This window comes from Gasterosteus aculeatus, chromosome X (assembly GCF_964276395.1).
Source record: "Gasterosteus aculeatus chromosome X, fGasAcu3.hap1.1, whole genome shotgun sequence".
Lineage (NCBI taxonomy): Eukaryota > Metazoa > Chordata > Actinopteri > Perciformes > Gasterosteidae > Gasterosteus > Gasterosteus aculeatus.
In genome coordinates, this window is record NC_135698.1 from 2535800 (window position 1) to 2555251 (window position 19452).

The 19452-nt window shown below is 42.6% G+C and overlaps 1 protein-coding gene across 2 annotated transcripts in view; it reads left to right on the forward strand.

Moving 5' to 3' along the window:
• Positions 1-12761: 12761 nt before the first annotated feature.
• Positions 12762-19452, forward strand: part of LOC120809291 (rho family-interacting cell polarization regulator 1-like) — a 36619-nt gene continuing 29928 nt past the window's right edge. For both annotated transcript variants that reach the window (XM_078082337.1, XM_078082340.1), the window contains exon 1: positions 12762-13055. In XM_078082337.1, the coding sequence (XP_077938463.1) occupies positions 12923-13055 (133 nt within the window). In that variant the 5' untranslated portion in view covers positions 12762-12922. The remainder of the gene's footprint in view (positions 13056-19452) is intronic.

Below are 19452 nucleotides of genomic sequence, written 5' to 3' on the forward strand. Positions count from 1 at the left end.
TGTAACAGCGGGAGGTGAGAGAGGAGCCGTTTTGCTAATGAGCTTTTATCATTCTTCACTCTTGGCCCCTCAAAACATGCGTCTACCCCTCGTTCGTTGCCTCTCTAGCAATTATCTTAAAATTTTTGTTTTTGGTCGTCACGAGTCCGAACGTGCGTCCTTCAAACTCAGCATTTCCAGAAATTATGCCGTTGATTGGATAAAGATTGAATAAAGCCGATTGGGAACCTTGAGATTAAGCATTTGAGGTGTATTAATTGTTCCCTCCTTTCTTTCCTTTCTTGTTGTTTTCATTGAAACGTTCTCCATGGAACATCCCCTTTCCCTCCTGCATGCACCATGTGCCCGTCAGTGTACCTGCTTCTTCATCGGCCCGTCCTGTAGCTGGTGATGTCACGTCAGCTCCATCTGCCCGCAGCGTGTCAACTCATGCCAGAGCCTCAATGTACGGATGAACAGAACGAAGCCGTGAAGAGCTGTCACCGTTTTCTTGCGTACATAGTATTTATTATTCCATCAAAGCTAAGACGGTTCGTGCTATACATGACAGATTGTTTAATTTTGCTGATGTAATCAGTGACAGTAGATGGGAGACGCTAAGCTTCCATTTGGCTCCGTTGGAACAGACTGTGAGAGCGTTAATCAGGTGCTCATCATACTCATTGGTGCTTCGACGAAAGCTAAAAGTAACGAATTGCTGTTGTGTGTAACCAGTTGAACTGGATTTCACATCCATATCCGTCCAAAATCTTGTTTTTTTTCCCAAAACGTGTTGAGATTAAGATAATTAGCATATGGTTACAGCATACAGTTATCGTTTTAGTCATAGTGTGGAAGTTGGAAACATCAGGTTCACCAAAATGGAACGCATATGATGTCACACTGACCATTAACCACCAAAATTGAACTAGTTCATCGTTCCAGGGGGACGTTTGTTCCATAATATCAAAAAAACAGTCATTACACTATTGCGTTTGCAATATTGCGTTGACGAACTAAAAATCTCGATCAGCTTCCTAACTCTTGTCAAATTTACACACACGCTGTGTCCGGGAACACTACGTGAGTCTGACAAAATGTTCTCCAAAGAGAAAAAGGTGGTCAGAGAGACCAGAGCCTTTAACCAAGAATGGACACACTCTTACACTATATGGTGGTTCCTCCTCCTGTGTGCCTCACATGTCCAGAGTCCATGACGATTATTACAAGAGGTCATGTGAAGCTCCTCTATGAGACAACTACATGTCCCGATAAAATATTTATTCACAAAGGTGACTAGTGAGCCAGAGCCCCAACCGGTCGCACAAACTAAGTCTGTTTCTCAGTCTCTTTGTGGAACTATTTGGACCCTTTTTGACCGATTCTGACCCGGTAGCTTCTGTGAGAACGTGGATTGAAGCCAGTCATTGTCTTTTTCTCCACAAAGGTTTTTGGTATGAAAGAATACCGTGAACCTGTTTGAAAATGCAAACATTTTGTGATAAAAAGTAAAGAATGAAGACAGATGGGAGAGTGGTAGATAAAGGGGGGGAGGAGGAGGAGGAGGGGGAGGAGGAGGAGGAGGGGGAGGAGTTGATAATTGTGTCTGACAGAGGGAGAGAGAGAAAAAGTAGAGTTGCTAATAGTGTGTGTGATGTTGGTATTGATCAGTCACACAGACAGAGAAATGGGACGTGACACCATGACCTGACACTGTGGCTAATCGAAAACTAATTCCCCGTCTCCATCATCATCATCATCATCATCATCGTCGGCGGCGATGACAGAAACACACACACACACACTTTTAAAGCTGGTCATCGTCCAGCAGCCATTATTGTTTCTTGGGTGTCGTCTTAAAGAGCAACCTGCAGGTTAGAGACCACAGTGAACAAATGTTCAGGAACATCTTGTTGAAACTCATATGAATGTGAAATGACATAAACATTTAGTAGGACGCTCAGTCGAGGTCCAGCATCATCAAAAGAAGAACAACCTGCCACTTTTTTGACTGACAAAAGTCCGAAATGATGGACTCCAGTGTTGCGATAGGATTGTCCAAGATGACAGACTCAAAGTCCATCTTTCAATTGGTCGTATTGTCTCGCAAAATGTCCTTTATGCCATGCAGAGGTCCAAGGACAAAAGATGTGTGCAGGCTGCAATGCCCTCAGAGGCAAATGTAGGACTTGCTGCCCCGTTCTCCTCCCTTGCACTGAGGATAACCCCGCCTGGCTTGTCCAGCATCGTCTTTGATCCAGAGATACTGCACGCCACCGATCACTCCTCGTTCAAGTGGTTGCAGCTGTTTGGAGGCCTCTTGTTGGGTTTGGGGGTCTTTCAGGGTCCAACCAAACTCGCAAACACAAGACTTGACTCCTTGACTCAGTTCACATCAACCGTTTTTACAATTTCAATCTGTATAATTGACCATTATGGAAAATGCTCTTATATGAGAATTTGGAGGGGCATAAGTAAGTAATACGTATGTAGTATATATAAATTCTCTATCTCTGTCATCTCTCTCTCTGTCTTTGTGTGTGTGTGTGTGTGTGTGAGTGTGTGTCTGTCTGCCTCTCTCCATTAGTGAAGATGTCTCCTCAGGTCGATGTTTAGCGAGGTGACAATTGGGGACGCCCACTTCACTGTAAACATCCAATCATAGACCTTATGACTCCCGGCTGACCTCTGACCCATCTCCACGCTCAGTTTGTCTGTGTGTGCGCACACGTGTGTGAATCTTTGTGCACGCATCAGGCTGAAAGCACCGAGTGATTACGCTGTCAATAAACGTGTTTATTTCCCAGGGCCGGAGTGAAGCTTTTCTCGGAGATGAAAAGGTGTTTTGAAGCACTTTGTTGCAAAGCGAAGCACACCTATAGCTGTAATCAGATCGCTGTCTAAAGAACAATGTGAGGGCCAAAATAGTGATCAAAAATCACAGGGTAAAAACCCAGAAACACACAATCGATGCCTCTAACGGCAAGGAGGAGAGGAGCAGAGAGAAAAGGCCTTCAGACAAATCCAAAGGATATTTAAAACGCACCTCGGTGGACACTCCTCTACAACCTCTGTGACACTATTAGGAGTGGGTGAGTTACTCAGTGACTGAGTGCTCAGAAGTCGTATGAATAAATCTGTGTCATCCACAAGAAAAACCATGTCAACAGTTATGTGGAAATCCAAGACAGTATTAATCAGCTTATGTTCGCACCCATGATCAATACTGCAGAGGTATTTAGGAATGCATGAAAACGATGGAAGGCATAAATGAAGATTTGTTTTAGTTTATAATTTATTCAAAACCATATGTGTGCAGAAGCAATTTATTGCCACGTATTTTACACATGACACACACTGGAATTGGTGAAATATAAGGATAAGATAGCATAAAACAAGAGAAAGTCAAATAAATATCCAAGCAAACATTTTTAAAAGTTAAAACATGTATGTATGTCCGCATATTTCCATCCAGAGGAGCAACCATTGGGTCAATGGAGGACGGAGAAAACTGTTTCTGTGGCGAAAGGTCTTGGTCCAGATGGACAGCAGCCTCCTACCAGAAGGAAAGGGCTCAAAGAGTCTGTGTCCGGGTGAGAGGGTCCTGGAGACAGAGAAACACTGTTATTTTACAGATTTTCCCTGTATTATTGCAATCAATAATTCAAGTATTTTACTTTACATCAAATCAAAGGATATCACTAAAATCGCTTCTTCTTGAGAGACACTACTACACAACCCCAACCATGTGGTTTACCAGAGGAACCCCTCTAACCACGGTCACCCCGTGTCGTACAAGTTAAACCGTGGTCATAATCCTATTTTCTGCCTGGACTATTGCAATGCATGGTAGTCCTGTCTCGGCCTTTACTGAATATACTTTTGTCAGATTTATTGACATGTACGTTCTTCTACTCGCTGTGATATGACTGATTGGGGCGTCGCAACATGTCTGAAGGTTTCAACATCAAGGGCAGTGCAGCTTTGTACCACATTATGTTTGATGGAATGAAAACAGCTAAATTGAGACGCAGAATTACAGAGTTGAATATAAAAGTAAACATTAATATAAAACTAATATGATTTACCTTAAAACAATGAAGAAATTGTTAAAATGCACTGTAGACCTTTATATAAAGCTAGGTATTTAATTACGGATAGTTATTTTACATAATTTAGGAAAGGAGTACAATGCTGTATAAATAATACAGTATATTTCTGTACAAAAATGAGAAAAAATGTAATTTATCATTGTCTAAATGAACAGCTGGGTTGTCAATTTACAGATGTTTATATATAATTAAGCGTTGGTAATGAGCCCTCGTGTGATGTGTATTTCCTCCTTTGTTTATATTACAGTTTTCTTTGAGTGTTTGGTACATATGGTGTTAAAATGGATGCGTGTTGAAATGTATGAGACAACTGTAAGACGCCCTCAAAAGTTTACATTATTTTTGTGGTTTGTGGTAAACGTAAACTGTTGAGTGGTGAATAAGCAAGATAATGTGAACCACAAGACAGAAGCAGTAAAACAATTTTTACCTTCATTCATATGTTTGTATTTTGTACAAAACTGCAATTAAATGTGAAGCATCCAATTGAGCCTTTTTTGTGAAAAACGAGTACTAGGAGTAGGGTTTCTTTTCAGGCTTTTAATTACAAGACAAAAAGAATAAAAAATCAATCATATTTATTTGAATAAAAGGCAGGTAACAATTTCCACACAGAAATCCTTTGCAATCTTTACTCAGGAAATCTCAAGTTTAGTTTACTTAAGAGTATGAATTGTTTTTTATTGAAAAAATTCAAGTACATTTTAATTGAAAACGTCTTCTTTGGATATGAAATTCAACTACCCTTCAATAGCAATTACGTTACTTAGGCTACCTTTGCATCGAGATTAAAAAAAGCCTGAATGATTGAGTCTTTCAGGGTTATTTAATCTGTCCAGAGGAGGGTGATGCAGCAGCGAGATAAGACTATGGCTACAACAAAAAAACTGGGTTGTCATAGACAAGAATGCACCTGCACATTTTCTAAACACACTGTCAAATCTGTTGGTGGGACGATTGTTAACGTCTTAGTTTTCCTCAAGCTCCTGGCTTTGAGCGATCGGTCCGGCCAGTGCGTTGATCACCGACCCGTCAGGAGCTGGATTGTTGGGGGTGAACACAACGAGCAGATCCAAACTTTTGCAGATGAAGCGGTTTTCAGCTAGGGTCATGTCCACGGACGTTTTTATTTTCCCGGGCCATGAGGCTGGTTTTATGACATTACATTACAGTACATGTCATTTAGCTGACGCTGTTTTATTTTGTAGACCACAGACACCTCTCATCACTTCCCCACCTGTTTTCCCTCACGCCCGTCTCCAGTTTAACTATTTAAACCCCAGCTGCTCACCCTCTCGTGGTCAAATGATCAGTCCTGCACACGGCAATGTGACGGTCCACGTGTCAGACCCGGACTTAACAGAGGACTCCGGGGCAGAAGGGTGAACAGAATAGGCCGTCTTTATTAGGCTCTCCCACACTGGGCGATAAAATAAGCAGCTATATAAAAAAAAAAACTATAGGAAACCTATAAAAATTCCCTCGTAAGGAGGCGAGACAAGGCACACTGCGTCTGTGGTGGCTTGGGTAGACGAATAGACACTCGAGACAAAGGGAGACGTAGACTATAAGACACATGAGGGTAATGGGAAACCGGTGGACACAATCAGGAATCAGGGAAGACAATCTAAATGGTGACACATGAGGAAGGGCAAGTGACCTAAAATCTTTCAAAATAAAACAGGAAATGACGTGACAAAACATGGAGACAAGAAAAACCCCAACTTGACCTCACGCCACGAGCGTCAGTTACTTGTTTACCTGTGACTTTGTTCAACCCTTGTTTTGGCTGAGATTGCCTCAGATCTACCATCTCTGCAAGGATCACCGGCCTGTCACCCAGCTACCTTCCAACACCACTCCAGCCCCCAGTCAACCCAGACCTATGCCATTTCCACCTCTGCTCCACTTTGAACTGTTCCTTGTCCCATCAGTATTCGGATCTTGGGTCTATCCCAACACCTATCATGACAACAATCAAAATAAACAATATATGTGGTATATTCCAATGAATGTTTTGTTAAATCATAGCACTGGGTTGTCTTATTTCCCTGTGTATGAGCTGGTAGCCACGGCACATGCTCAGAAGTTTGCGAGCATGCACTAAAAAGGGAAGTTTCTCATGTCACATCCCCTTAAGGTAACTGAATGACTATTTCTGTAAAATGATTCAGGTGACTGCTGCACGGCCCTTTTTTTAAGATGTTTTCCAGGCATCTTCAACTCGTACGAGGGCCCTGGTTAGATCCAGTACATACTGGAAGAATTCTATGTCTCTCCTGGCCTGGGAAAGTCTTTGATCCAGAGGGACGTCTGGAACAAGACGGAAGGATTGGCAAACCGACAGATGGACATTAAATGTAAAAATTACAAACGATAAGTGGGATTAAACAAAACAGCTTACATTTTGTGGACATGTATGCAAGTAAGAAGTAAGAACCGTGATATAGAAGTACCAGATGCGCTTGTACTCTGGTTCCATATGCGCCCCCCTATCTCAGACCAAAATGTTTCTGGTGCAAAGAGGGTTTCTAGTTCCTCGATGCATGTTCAGGCCAAGTGTTGAGCGATTAAGAATTCCACATACATTAATAAAACATTGGGATGGATATGTTGACACACACACACACACACTTAGATTATACTGTCAACATGTCTGAGCAGTAATTACAGACAACCTGAGGGCAGCTCCTCTTCTCTCCTTTCTGTCCATCTCGTTGTCAACAATGCAACGTCTTTATGATATTATCTGATAGATGGTGAAAAGAATGAGCCTCTCAACCTGCCAGCACTCAACCTGACATTTATCGAATGTAAAGCTTTAGTAGTCAGTAATTATAGAGAGAGAGGGAGCGCTTCCATCTATGTAAGAACAACAATTACACACTGACCTGGTCCGCAAACACACAGAACAGTGCGGATCCTATATTGCATACTGCGAACAGAGATACCGAACGAGGCGTTAACGCAACACTCCTCACATGAAATAATCTGAGAACGTCAGCAAAACTACGATCCAAAAGCTTTCCTTCCAAGTCAACAGTACAATTACAAGTAATGCATTTAAAGCCTCGAGGTCTCCAGTAAGAGGAATAGTCTGTAGGTCTGTATATTTGAGCAACTCACATTTACGTGGGAGTTTAAAACCAATGACTAGCATTTGATTGGACCGCTAAAAGGAGGGAGGGCTCCATATGTTGTGCGATCCCCCGTGAAAGCAGTGTGGCTTCACACACACCTCCCTTGTCACTAAACATTACAAATTCACTAAATTACTGTTTTGCTACTTTCATTTTTTTTTTAATTCGTCATTGTCAAGAGCAAAAATTAAAAAAGTGTTTCAAACTACTGAACATGGCCCATCTTCATTTCCTGGCCCATGTTAATTAAAAATGTACCTGAATAGCCGTGGTGTATAAAATAAGAGTACAATATAAATTAATAAATACAAAAGTACAATTGCAATTGTAAGTAGAGCATTCCTTGTCACATATATAAGGACTTAGCTCATTATAGTTATATGTACATATCTGATAATTAGAGGGAACCTAAAGACATAACTAACTTGTAGTGACAAACCCACAGAGGGTTCGCCAAACAAGATACAGAATATTAGCCATCTAACGTTGTATGGAGGATCTGACTGATAAACATCCAAAGAACCATTGACATTTTCCTCATATAGATTTAAACAGGAAATTAACGGAGGAATTCCATTGACTATTCATCTAAACAAAGTTTCAAATAAATCAAAATTTGGAATGGATGAATTCCTTGTGCTCCTTCTCGCACCACAGAACAACTGAGGAGCTGTGATCATCGTGATCCTTGGCTGCCATCTTGTGGCAAGTCAAAACAAATCAAGGGAAAGACACAAAGGACAACGGGAAACCAAATGAACTTACATTGCATTACACTACATGCCATTTTTAGATAGTGATATATATAGTTTATTGATATTCTGAAGAGGTGTGTCTTTAGTTTTGCGGCGGGAAGGTGTGAAGGCTCTCTGCTCGTTCCACCATTTCGGGGGCAAGGACAGCAAAGGTCTCGTCTTCAGCCGCCGTCGGCTCACCTGCCTCTGTCCTGGAAAAATGGAATCCTCGTCGGCCCGAACTGCGTGCCATATCAATGTCTTCAGAATCAGGGTTTTATGATATGAGACTTAGAATTGCGTGATGGAAAATTACTGAGACCAAGTAGGAAGTTACGTTAGCCAGGGGGGGAAACCCCTGTATAGTAAATTTACATTTTTCTCTCACGCACACACGCATGCTAATCCAAGGCCCTTTCTTCCCCAGCCTCTTATCCGCCATGGCGCCAATCAGCCACGCTCACTCTTGTCTGGTAGCTGCAGGCAGGATCATTAGTCAGCAGGATTTGAATGGTCAGGTTTGGTATGGACGGTTCCAAACTGAGTGAAATGACCCGGTAGTGTAAGTGGCCGCCATGATAAGAGCTGTTTGAACAATCTAATGCTAAGGAAAGAAGCTTCAATGCTTCTGTTAAAGGGTTGGGAAAGCCCTTCGAAGGAGGCCTCGCCTTTGTTCTCGTCCCGGCCGGAAACGATGAACCAAAAGAGTCAACTTGCTCAAATGTAAAAATCAAAAAGTATTTAATAACTAAACAAAGTGATGAGGAATACAGTTACAAAGTGAAATACAATGCGAACAATGAAATATTTCTCAAAATAGAGAATTCCCTCATTAAGTCTAAAGTGACTTATCAAAGCGGCAGCAGGAGAATTGTAACAGTCCTTTCCCCACTTTGGTCTTTTTAAAACTCCTGAGGTGTGTCTTCTTGGGTGCATCTGAATGTCATTGGCGTCTCCTTCAAACGTGTCTCCTCATGGACTGTCCCCCTCACATCGAGGTGTGAAGCTGCAGCTGTAACCTGAGACCTTTCTGTCCTATCTGTCCCTCACATTCCAATGCATTCCATGTAGATACAGTTGGCTTTATGCCTCAATGAGTGAATGTAACAAAGAATGCATGGTTTGTCTTCATCTTATAACTAGTACACTTTAATTACAACACATCATTAATGATCACAGTTCATCGCACTACATCATAAGATCTAAGACAGTTCATGTGGTCCAACACTCAAGACATTTCCCTCAATCGGCTGTCTTACATTCAGTTGCTCATCTACTACCTGACAGGAGAAAAAACTCCCAAAAAACCCTCTTTGGTGATAAAATTGGGACTAGCATCCGTCCCCAGGTTTTAACATCACAATGTGACAGAATGTCAATGTGTACAGTGTTTAAATGATTTACATGACTCTACATTGTGTTTGATTCATATTGCATTCACTTCATCTGGTGAGGATGCCCCCTGGGCTCCTCCCTATAGGGAGGTGTTCCATGCACGTCCAGCTGGGAAGAGGCCCCGGGGGAAGACCCAGGACTACGTGGAGAGATGATATCTCTGCAGTGGCCTGGGCACGCCTTGGGATCCCCCAGTCAGAGCTGGTAGATGTGTAGACGTCATTCTCCCATATCCTGACTACACGTTTGTTGGTTTGTACTTCACTAATGTGTCGTTCTCTTGTTGTTATGTCTATGTATCTTAAAATAAAATCATGTTACCCGTCTTGTGACCCCTCAGAATGATCTCTGTAGCAGCATATGGATACACACCATCAGGCTGGAATGGGGTTGGGAACTATCAATTAAAACCATTTATTATTGATAGGAGGATTCTTAAACATTTTCTTGTTCTTGCACTATGTTGTCCTGGTCTGATGTTATGCACCAACCGCCAAGTCAAATTTGTTGTATGTCTAACATATGTTACCAATACATGTTCCTGATTTCTGATTCCTGAAACCTGGCTTGGGCGTAGGGCAGGAACAGGTTCTGCCACTGACTGGCTTCTGTTTAGAAAAATAAAAAATAAATGCTCCTCTTTTATCAAGAAAGCTAAAGGTGAATAATATTTGTCTGTTGCTGCTGGAAATTCAAATAATCCAAGGAGATTTTGGAAAAACCATAAAATCCCTCTCTGGGCAAGTTTTATCTGCTTTTATTATGTAGGACTGTAAAGTCACACCCATTGTGTTCCTGACTAAATGGACACACTAAGTTGTTCTAACAAACACTCATATGTTCTGGTTCTCTGTTTGACTTTTGTGAAACCCCGACTGGCGTTCTGGTCAGTTTTGAAATTTGACCTCATTTCTTGTGCAGGAAGTTCATACAGCCCTAAAAAGCCAGGAAATGTCAGGGGCCTGACTGTAAAGACCAGGGGTGTCTAACTCATTTTAAGTAAGGGGCCACATGCTGTCTGCTTTGATCTCCAGGCCCGGCCAGTAAAATCATGGGCGATGGGCAAGTCAACGGAGGTGGGGGAGGAAAGGGGGGGGGGGGGCACCGCCATTTTCAAACGAGCGCTGTCAGCTTGAGAAGTGGCAGTTGGTATGTGCCGATCTCAGAGTGCTTCTCGTGCGCCTATGAGACCCTTGAGGATGGTATCAGCGACGTTGGTGTATGAGAAGGAAGGAATCAGTCCAACACGTTCTGGCTTTTCCTCATCACTTTAGTGAAGTCCTAACAGCAACACTCCAGTCTCAATGTCACGTCCACACGACTTTCCTCTTTCTCCCTGTTTCTACTCCTCCGGACCCCAATATAGTGCCGATTAGAGTTCAGAATTTATATCCATCTTAACATAACTTAATACTTATACTAAGTATGTGTATACAAGATGACAGAATTTCACTCACACATCCCTCCGCCCCACCTGTAAAAGAAGAGTCGTTGCTTCCAAACAGCTGAATTTATACCTTTGGTACACTTTCCAACATATACAAAATACCTATATAAACTGGACTGTAATGAAACACTAGGAACAGCATCCTTGTTTTCGTATTATGAATGTTTTCAACTGCAGAAGTCACGTTGGAGACCTTTGCATTGAAGACCTTTGCATTGAAGACCTTTGAGGATGGTCATACCCCTGACATACACTTTTTTTCGGACATTAGTTCCATGACGTACTTGAGGACGCACACAGCGGCAGTATCACCAGGGGCTACCAGGGTGTTTTGGTGGTGGCAGCTCCTTGAGTTGAAGGACACACAGTAGTCTGAGTCCTATCTAGAGCAGTGGTTCTAGTGTCGCAACCCCCGTTTTCAGGGGGGTTGCAGGTCTGGGTCACAGGTCCAGACAGGCACAATTCACGTCCAGTCTGGACAAAGGGGTTTGTCTGCTCTGACTGCATCTGAGAGGGGCGGATGCGCGAGGAGTGGGCCACCTGAGCGTGCTTTGGGATGCTACATTTGTCATAAGTTGCCTCTTATTTTTTTTTAAAGGGTTTGACAGTTGGTGTGAGCCAGGTTGGGTCAAACCATCCTGACCTTGGGCTCAGCTCTTGGATCCTGCTGGTTCAACAGTTCATAGTCCACTCCAATGGCACCACTGCCTAACCGTCACGAAAACGCTGATGACGCAAGCAGGTCACCCATAGGCCAGACCGTCCCATTTCAGAGACCGCTCGGTTGTTGGAGGACCAGCCCAGGTCTACCGCAAAGGTTGGGTCCCCCAAGGTTCGATCGTAGGGCCGACCTTATTCAACATCTACATGCTCCCACTAGGACAAATCATGCAAAAAAATTAAATTGACCACCATTGCTACGCTTGATGACACCCAAATCTATGTAGCGCTATCACCAAACGACTATCGCCCCATAGATCTTCTGTGCCAGTGCATTGAGCAAATCAAAGACTGGATGTTTCAAAATTTCCTACAACTAAATGAAGACAAAACTGAGATCATTGTATTTGGTGCTAAAAAAGAAAGGTTTAAAGTAACCCAACACCTTCACTCACTGTCGCTGAAAACATCAAATAAAGCCAGAAATCTGGGGGTTATTATGGATTCAGATTTACACTTGGAGAGTCACATCAAATCAGTAACAAAATCGGCCTACTACCACCTCAAAAATGTAGCACGACTTAGAGGGGTCATGTCAGCTCAAGACTTAGAAACACTTGTACATGCCTTTATAACCAGTAGACTAGACTATTGTAATGGTCTCCTTGCAGGTCTCCCAAAAAAAACTGTCAGGCAGCTCCAGCTTGTTCAGAACGCTGCTGCTAGAGTTCTAACAAAGACCAAAAAATGTGAGCACATTACAGCAATTCTTAAATCCTTACGTTGGCTCCCAGTATGTCAGAGATTTAATTTCAAAATCCTACTGCTCACATATAAATCACTACATGGTTTAGGGCCAAAGTATATCACTGATGTGCTTCCACTACATAAGCCTTCAAGATCACTAAGATCTTCTGACACCAATCTGTTAGTGATTCCCAGAGTAAATACAAATCATGGGAAAGCATTATTTAGTTACTACGCAACAAACAGCTGGAATAAACTTCCTGAAGATTTAAGACTTGCCCCAACTCTGACCACGTTTAAAACAAGAATGAAAACTTTTATGTTCAGCTTCGCCTTCTGCTAAACTTTACCTACATTGCACTTTTAACCTGTGCCTTTAATTAAACAATTTAAATAAGATTTTAATTTATAATCTTATTTGCTGTTTTTAATTGTCTTTTAATTCCTGCATTTTATTTCACTTTATTGCATGAAATGTTATGATGTGAAGCGCTTTGAGTCTGCCTCGTGTATGAAAAGTGCTATACAAATAAAATTGCCTTGCCTTGCCTACGAGGATGCAGGTTGAGACACAGCTACCGTGCAGCCAGCTTGGACCGGATGTGCACGCACTGTATCTTAACCTGAAAGGGCTGCCCGGATGTGGTTGGCCGTAGTCGCGTGGAGCTTCACGCCGGGTTGGGTGGACGCCGCGCTGCTGCAGGCTGCATGGAAGAACGCGCTCCGGGGAAGCGCCGCGGGGAACCACTGCAGCTGCGCTCGGGACGCCGTTCACGCGTTCGCCCCTTCCTCGCTCGGATCAAGAGGACACTCGTGTCCGCCGAGGCGCCGCGGCAAACATGTAACGTTACGCCCGTTCAAATGTTGTGGTGGTTATTTTGTTGTCCGATTGCCGAACGTCCCCGTTTGCGCACACCTGTTGGTCCTCTGAGCCCCGGGTCTCTGCTCAGCGGATGAACCGGCTTACCGGGACGTGTCTCCGCCGGTAACAACGTCGCAGAGCGCCGATAGAGTGGCAGCGGGCGTCCAGGTGCGCCCGCAGCGGGCGTTTGCTGCGTGCCGTCGGGGTCGGACTGGACTCGCCGCCGTTGTGGATGTTTGCCACTTGATTTGGAGACGGAGAGAAAAAAAAACCCAAACGTGTGTTTGTGCGCTTTCTTGTTCGTGTGCGCGTGCGTGAGACCTGCGGTAAAGGCGCTGCGTGCGTGTTCTCGCAACCACAGTTTGGGAGCGACTGCGCGCGCGCGCGTGTGCGTAGTTTGGGTACTGTTTGGCTAAATCACTGAATGAAGTCATTCCTATTTGTTAGCTTGTAAAATATACTATAGTTTATCATAACATTTCATATACATTATTTAATATAATGTCCCATTGAATCAAAAGGTTTGAGTACAGCTGAACTGCAGTTTTAAGAACTTTTAAAAAATATTTAGAGCTGACCCACAAACCCACAAAATAAAACGGTTGACTGTTGGTGTTACCACACAATATTTACTGTAAGCCAGAAACGGCCATATGTTTCTGTCCAAAATCGAAGAAAATATATCAAGATATTAAACGAAGGAACAAGAAATGTCAAATGCGTGGAAAGTAGGAGCGTATTCGACAGAACATTAGAGCTGTGTACCTGTCAATGTATACTTCATCAACTTGATTTATCACAAACAATACAACACTCAAATATTCAAATGAAATGAGTAATTATACAAGAAATGTCATTGAAGAACAGTAGCTTAGTTTTTCTAACTTGTTTCTCTAATAATCTGGAAGGGGGATTTCAGTCCGATCTCACAAGACCCGGTGGAGCTAATTTCCTCTTGGCCTGGTTTGATTATGCTCTAATGCCTTTATTAAGACTAAATCCCCATAAAATATCCCCAGCTGATACTTTCATCAGGAGAATTGCTTTTGACATTTTTATGAAACGTGTTACATCTTGTTTGATCTCGTTGACATATTCGAGTCAAGCGTTTCCACTGTGTCTCTGTCACAACCACCTCTGTAGAAACCTTCACTATATCGATGAATACAAGTGGAAAGAGTGTGTGTAAGTGCACTGAAGTGGAGATTTCAGATCAGTTTGAGAAAAGATCTGTCTTTTTTTTTATAAAAATCAATTGAATTTACCCCATTTTTTTTTTTTTAAAGGGACATTTTCATATCATCATGAAAAGATTCTCAACAAAGCCAAACAGGGCACCTTATTTTTAGACTAAATGACTCATTTATTGAGTCGTTCATAATTAAAGTCACCCCCACACCACATTTGTTTTTGTCATCTGTCATTCATTTGTTATGTGTACTTTTACTAGGAACTAAGTTAAATAATGGATCATTTATCTGTGTTATGCAGCACAGTGATGCACAAGGAAATCATTTCCAAGAAAGACATGACATACAAAATAAAAGCAGTGTAACATTCCCGTAGTGCATTTGTTTTTCAGCATGAAGAACGTAAACGGCATCACCGAATCCAAATAATATGACCGGCATCCTCACATTGAAACTGTGTGTGAGAACCAAGCATCACTCCAGCTCCTCTCTGTGCAGCAGCCTAGCACGCCTAGCCAGGTTAGCTTAGCTTCCAGGCCCGGGCTAGGTGGGCGGCCATCGCTTCCAGGGCTGCTGCACCTTTTCCGATTGTTGAGCGTTGACCTCCACATCGGACTCCAGTCATTTAAACGCCCGCAGTTCCACCTGGTAAACAGACTTGATTGAAACAAGCCGTGAAGAGGAATCATTTACTAAAACGTCTCAGTGAGGTACACCATCAGTGTAATCATGCTACTGTGGAGTTGACACCTCCCGGTAATAACGGTTTGCTCACTACAGTTATGATGGCATGCCATCAAAGTTGAATCTCTTTGATAAATGCATTTTACCAAGATTTGAATTGGAACAATGCAACCAATCCATCCAACATTTTCCCCAAAGTTGTGGTCTACTATAAGGAAGAAAATGCATTCTTACCGTTACAGTTCCCATGTGCTATTTATTGACACAATTAGGTCAGTTGGACTTAGCTATGTAGCGCACACACACACACACACACACACACACACACACATAGGCATGCTCCTTTGAAGTTAATGACTTCCTCTGGTGGGTTCGACTTCCTCGAAGAACTGGACAAACAGCCAATTAAACCGAACATAAAGACACTGGACATGCACACGTACACGCACGGGCCAGTCTGGACTGTTAGAGTTGTCATTTTTTACATGACATTTTTTACGCTTGGAGACATTATTTTCTGCAATTCATTACATTGTTTTGCACAAGATTGAAAAATGAATTCGAGAGGAGTGTGTTGTGCACCTTGTTTTTTAAAAGTACTTCTGTATCAACAAAAGTCCAACAACATTTGGTTTTCAGACACAAATAAGGTGATTTTAACACAAATCAAGTTGTTTAATCTCCTTTTTAACCAGTAGCAGTAAAATTATTTATTGTAAATCAACTTACATATAACTTAGATATTTATATAATCAAATCAAATATGAAAAATCTATTTGCCACCACCAGGATATTAGATTTCTTATCTCAATTAAAAATCTATCTAAAAAGTGAAAATGCTCTCATTGGTTGGGACGCATGATGACGCCTCTCTCAACCCAACACTGACCCGAATCTCCCCCTCCGTGTGTTTTTTTTCATTGTGTGTATTTAGAGCCAGTGTCCAAAGACTTTTAAATTATAATGCATTAAAAAAAACCTGCATGATGAAATAATTGTTGCGTTAATTAATGCGCGATAACTGGTTAAGTTGTCTGGCTTTAGTTAAAAGAAACCACAATCTCTTCTAAACTTTAGGAGAAACATCTAACCTCTTTACAGCAGACTTCTAAGAATATGCATTCATATGTATTCAGTTGTCAGATAATTTCATGCAGGGAGTATTGAAATGTGGACGAATTGCAATAGATTATATGTGACCTAGAAGGTTAAAAAAACTACAAGATGCCGAACAGTTTTTGAAAGACACATCTAAACTAATAGAAGCCTCTGCTTCGTGGAGTGGCATAACGTTGTCATAAAATTCTCCCTACTTGGCTTTTAAAATGTGAATAAAAGCGGTAATGGACTTGGGAATTGGAGGTATTGTTCTTACACCATATAGGCATTATTTTTATTACTGTATGATTATCTTTGCTTATTTATATCTACAGATAACTCTGTATATGTGAATATATATAAAATATATGTGGGTGTGTGTGTGGCAATAAGAACACTGACAGCATTATAAAATACCTTAACCTACTAATCATATTTACTAAAACCTGCATGGCAGAACCAAACCACAGTAACCTTCGGTCCCCACACACGGTTGTGATTAGCCTAAAATGAATACACTATCATAGTTGCACACCCTTGCACAACTTTTTTTCTCTTAACAACGTCATTGTTTAAACATACTCATTGTTTGTTCGCCATGTTTCATAGTACATGTTTCTATTTCAGATTCATGTCTCATAATCGTTGGCCCCCAACATGTTCCAATGTGGTCTGGTTGACATTCTGGAACCCCTCTCAGTGCTGGTCAGGGGTCCCAGATTAAACCATTGATGCTTTGGGTGTCTCTGTACCTGCCCGTGCAGCAGCTTAACCTGGTCAAACCCAGTGACAGTTTCCCTGCTGCACATTCGGCCCATCAGCGTTGTGTAACGGACCCAGCAGATAGCAGCTTTCTCCAAATCGCACAACCTACATTGTGTCATGTTCAGATTCTGATATTCTGATTCAGGTGATGTTTTGTATTGATATGGAGTTTATTTCAGTGTGCGTCTGTGGTGACCATATTTGAATGGCTACACACTAGTAATTAGCCCGCTGCACTCAAGTGACAGTTAAGCTGCTTATTGGCCAGCTGGAGATTAACCAGAAAGTCCCCACTTCACAGGGGTCCACACACACACACATAGACGGAGCCCGTCACGTGATGCTAAGTGAAGTAGGATCAGTCCGTCAGCTCATGACCACACTGATTCTATTTCAACGTAGCATTTTTCATCATTACACTACATGTTTGCTCCCTGCTTGTTGAACTGTAAGGAGAGACAATCTGACCAAGGAAGAAGAGTGTTACCGATCAGCACTTCCTGCTGCTGCTTCACAATAAAGGCCTTGCAGCAAAGAAACAGAAGTGTGAATGTGGGGTGTAAATGGAGACAATCCCATTGCGAGATTGTGTCTCAATCTTTGATGAATGTTTGTAATATTTTTATAACCTTTTTGATCAGTTGTCTTTGTTTAAAAAGGAGAATGATATGCATTCGATGGCTGCAGACAAGATAATGCACTGCCCTGATGTTTGAGATCATGAAATGTGAGATCAGGACGTCTTTTATTGGTCTTCTACTCACTGATAATGTTACATTGCAAAAAAACAATCCGCGTTGAAGATGTCCAGAGAGCTAGAACTAAGGCTTCATTCTAATAATACTTTTTTTTGGAACCTGAGGATTTGACCCCAGCTGGTCAATAGCGAGAATCCACATTTTAGAGGTTGCCACAGTAGGGCCGAGTGCGAAAAGTGGTCGGTGGAAGGTTCCTTTGTCAGAATGGCAGGTGCCGATGGTCGGTGGCAGGTTCCTTTGCCATGACGGCAGGTTGCGTGGTCGGTAGTAGTTTGCGGTGGTAGGATCCTTCGGTGGTCGGATCCTTTTTCAGAACGGCATAAGCCGATCTCAGTTGAGTATTTAGCGACATGCAAATACCATGTAACGTTAAATGAATATCTTCGTGACGTGATGTTTTTTTCTAACTTTATTAACAATCTAGCAGACCACAGCGACTTGCAAGTAGCGCAGCGTCGTAAACAAAGTGATGTTTGTCTTAATGCGGCTTTAGAAATGGGATTCTATATTTATTAAGTCTGAAAAGGGTCATTTGAGCAATGTTTTGATAACCGACCGAAGCCAGCGGACAGAGAGCACTGACAGCCCATCGACTGACTACTGCCCCCCCGGTCAAACCGTTCGCTCGACCACCAGCCGTCTCTGGGTTTTCGTTGTATTTATTTAGTCCGATACATATGTCCCACTATTGTTTTAGCGTTGCCATGCCTCTCTGATTACCGCCATGTTCCCATCATCCGATAGGCAGGTCGCGTGATCTGTCGCCAGTTTGCTATGATATGATCGGCAGGTCACATGATCTGTCGCCACCTTCCTATGATATGATTGGCAGGTCGCATGATGTGTCGCCACCTTCCTATGGTATCATCGGCAGGTCGCATGATCTGTCGCCACCTTCCTATGATATCATCGGCAGGTCGCACGATCTGTCGCCACCTTCCTATGATATCATCGGCAGGTCGCACGATCTGTCGCCACCTTCCTATGATATCATCGGCAGGTCGCACGATCTGTCGCCACCTTCCTATGATATGATTGGCAGGTCACAAGATCTGTCGCCACCTTCCTGTGATATCATCGGCAGGTCGCACGATCTGTCGCCACCTTCCTATGATATCATCGGCAGGTCGCACGATCTGTCGCCACCTTCCTATGATATGATTGCCAGGGCACATGATCTGTCGTCACCTACCTATGATATGATTGGCAGGTCACATGATATGTCGGCATCTTCCTATGATATGATCGGCAGGTCACATGATCTGTCGCCACCTTCCTATGATATGATCGGCAGGTCGCTAAATCTCCTATGCAATCATAGGAACATGGCGATAATCAGAGAGGCATGGCAACGCTAAAACAATAGTGGGACATATGTATCGAAATAAATAAATAAAACAATAACCGGCTAGTGGTCGGGCAAACAGTTTGGCTGAACCGGGGAAAGGGCGGAGGGGTAGTAGTCAGTTCGGCGTCAATCGGTTGCCAACTGGCCCTGACACAGTACATACGGCCTGGAAGTTACAACTGCAGGTAGTGTTATGTCAGAGCAGATACAAACATTGTAAAATGAAATCTTTACAGCTTTGTCCATGTAGTTTTTGGAGGGGGGCGTCCGATGATGATGTTAAGAAATTTTAGGTAAGCATCTTCTCAAATGAGACGTAACAAGTGTAAAAATATTATACAGTACATTTTTGAATAAGAACATGCGCACGTGTGTCTTTGTGCATGTCTTTGTGTGTGTGAGTTCAGTCTCATGCGGCGCCAGCCTCCATAACTCTTCACTGTCAAGTCTTCTGGAATCTCCCGTTCATGTAATCCTCCCAGACCGCTGCCGCATGCTCTCTGTCGGATTCTAGCATAAACTAGTGTACATTT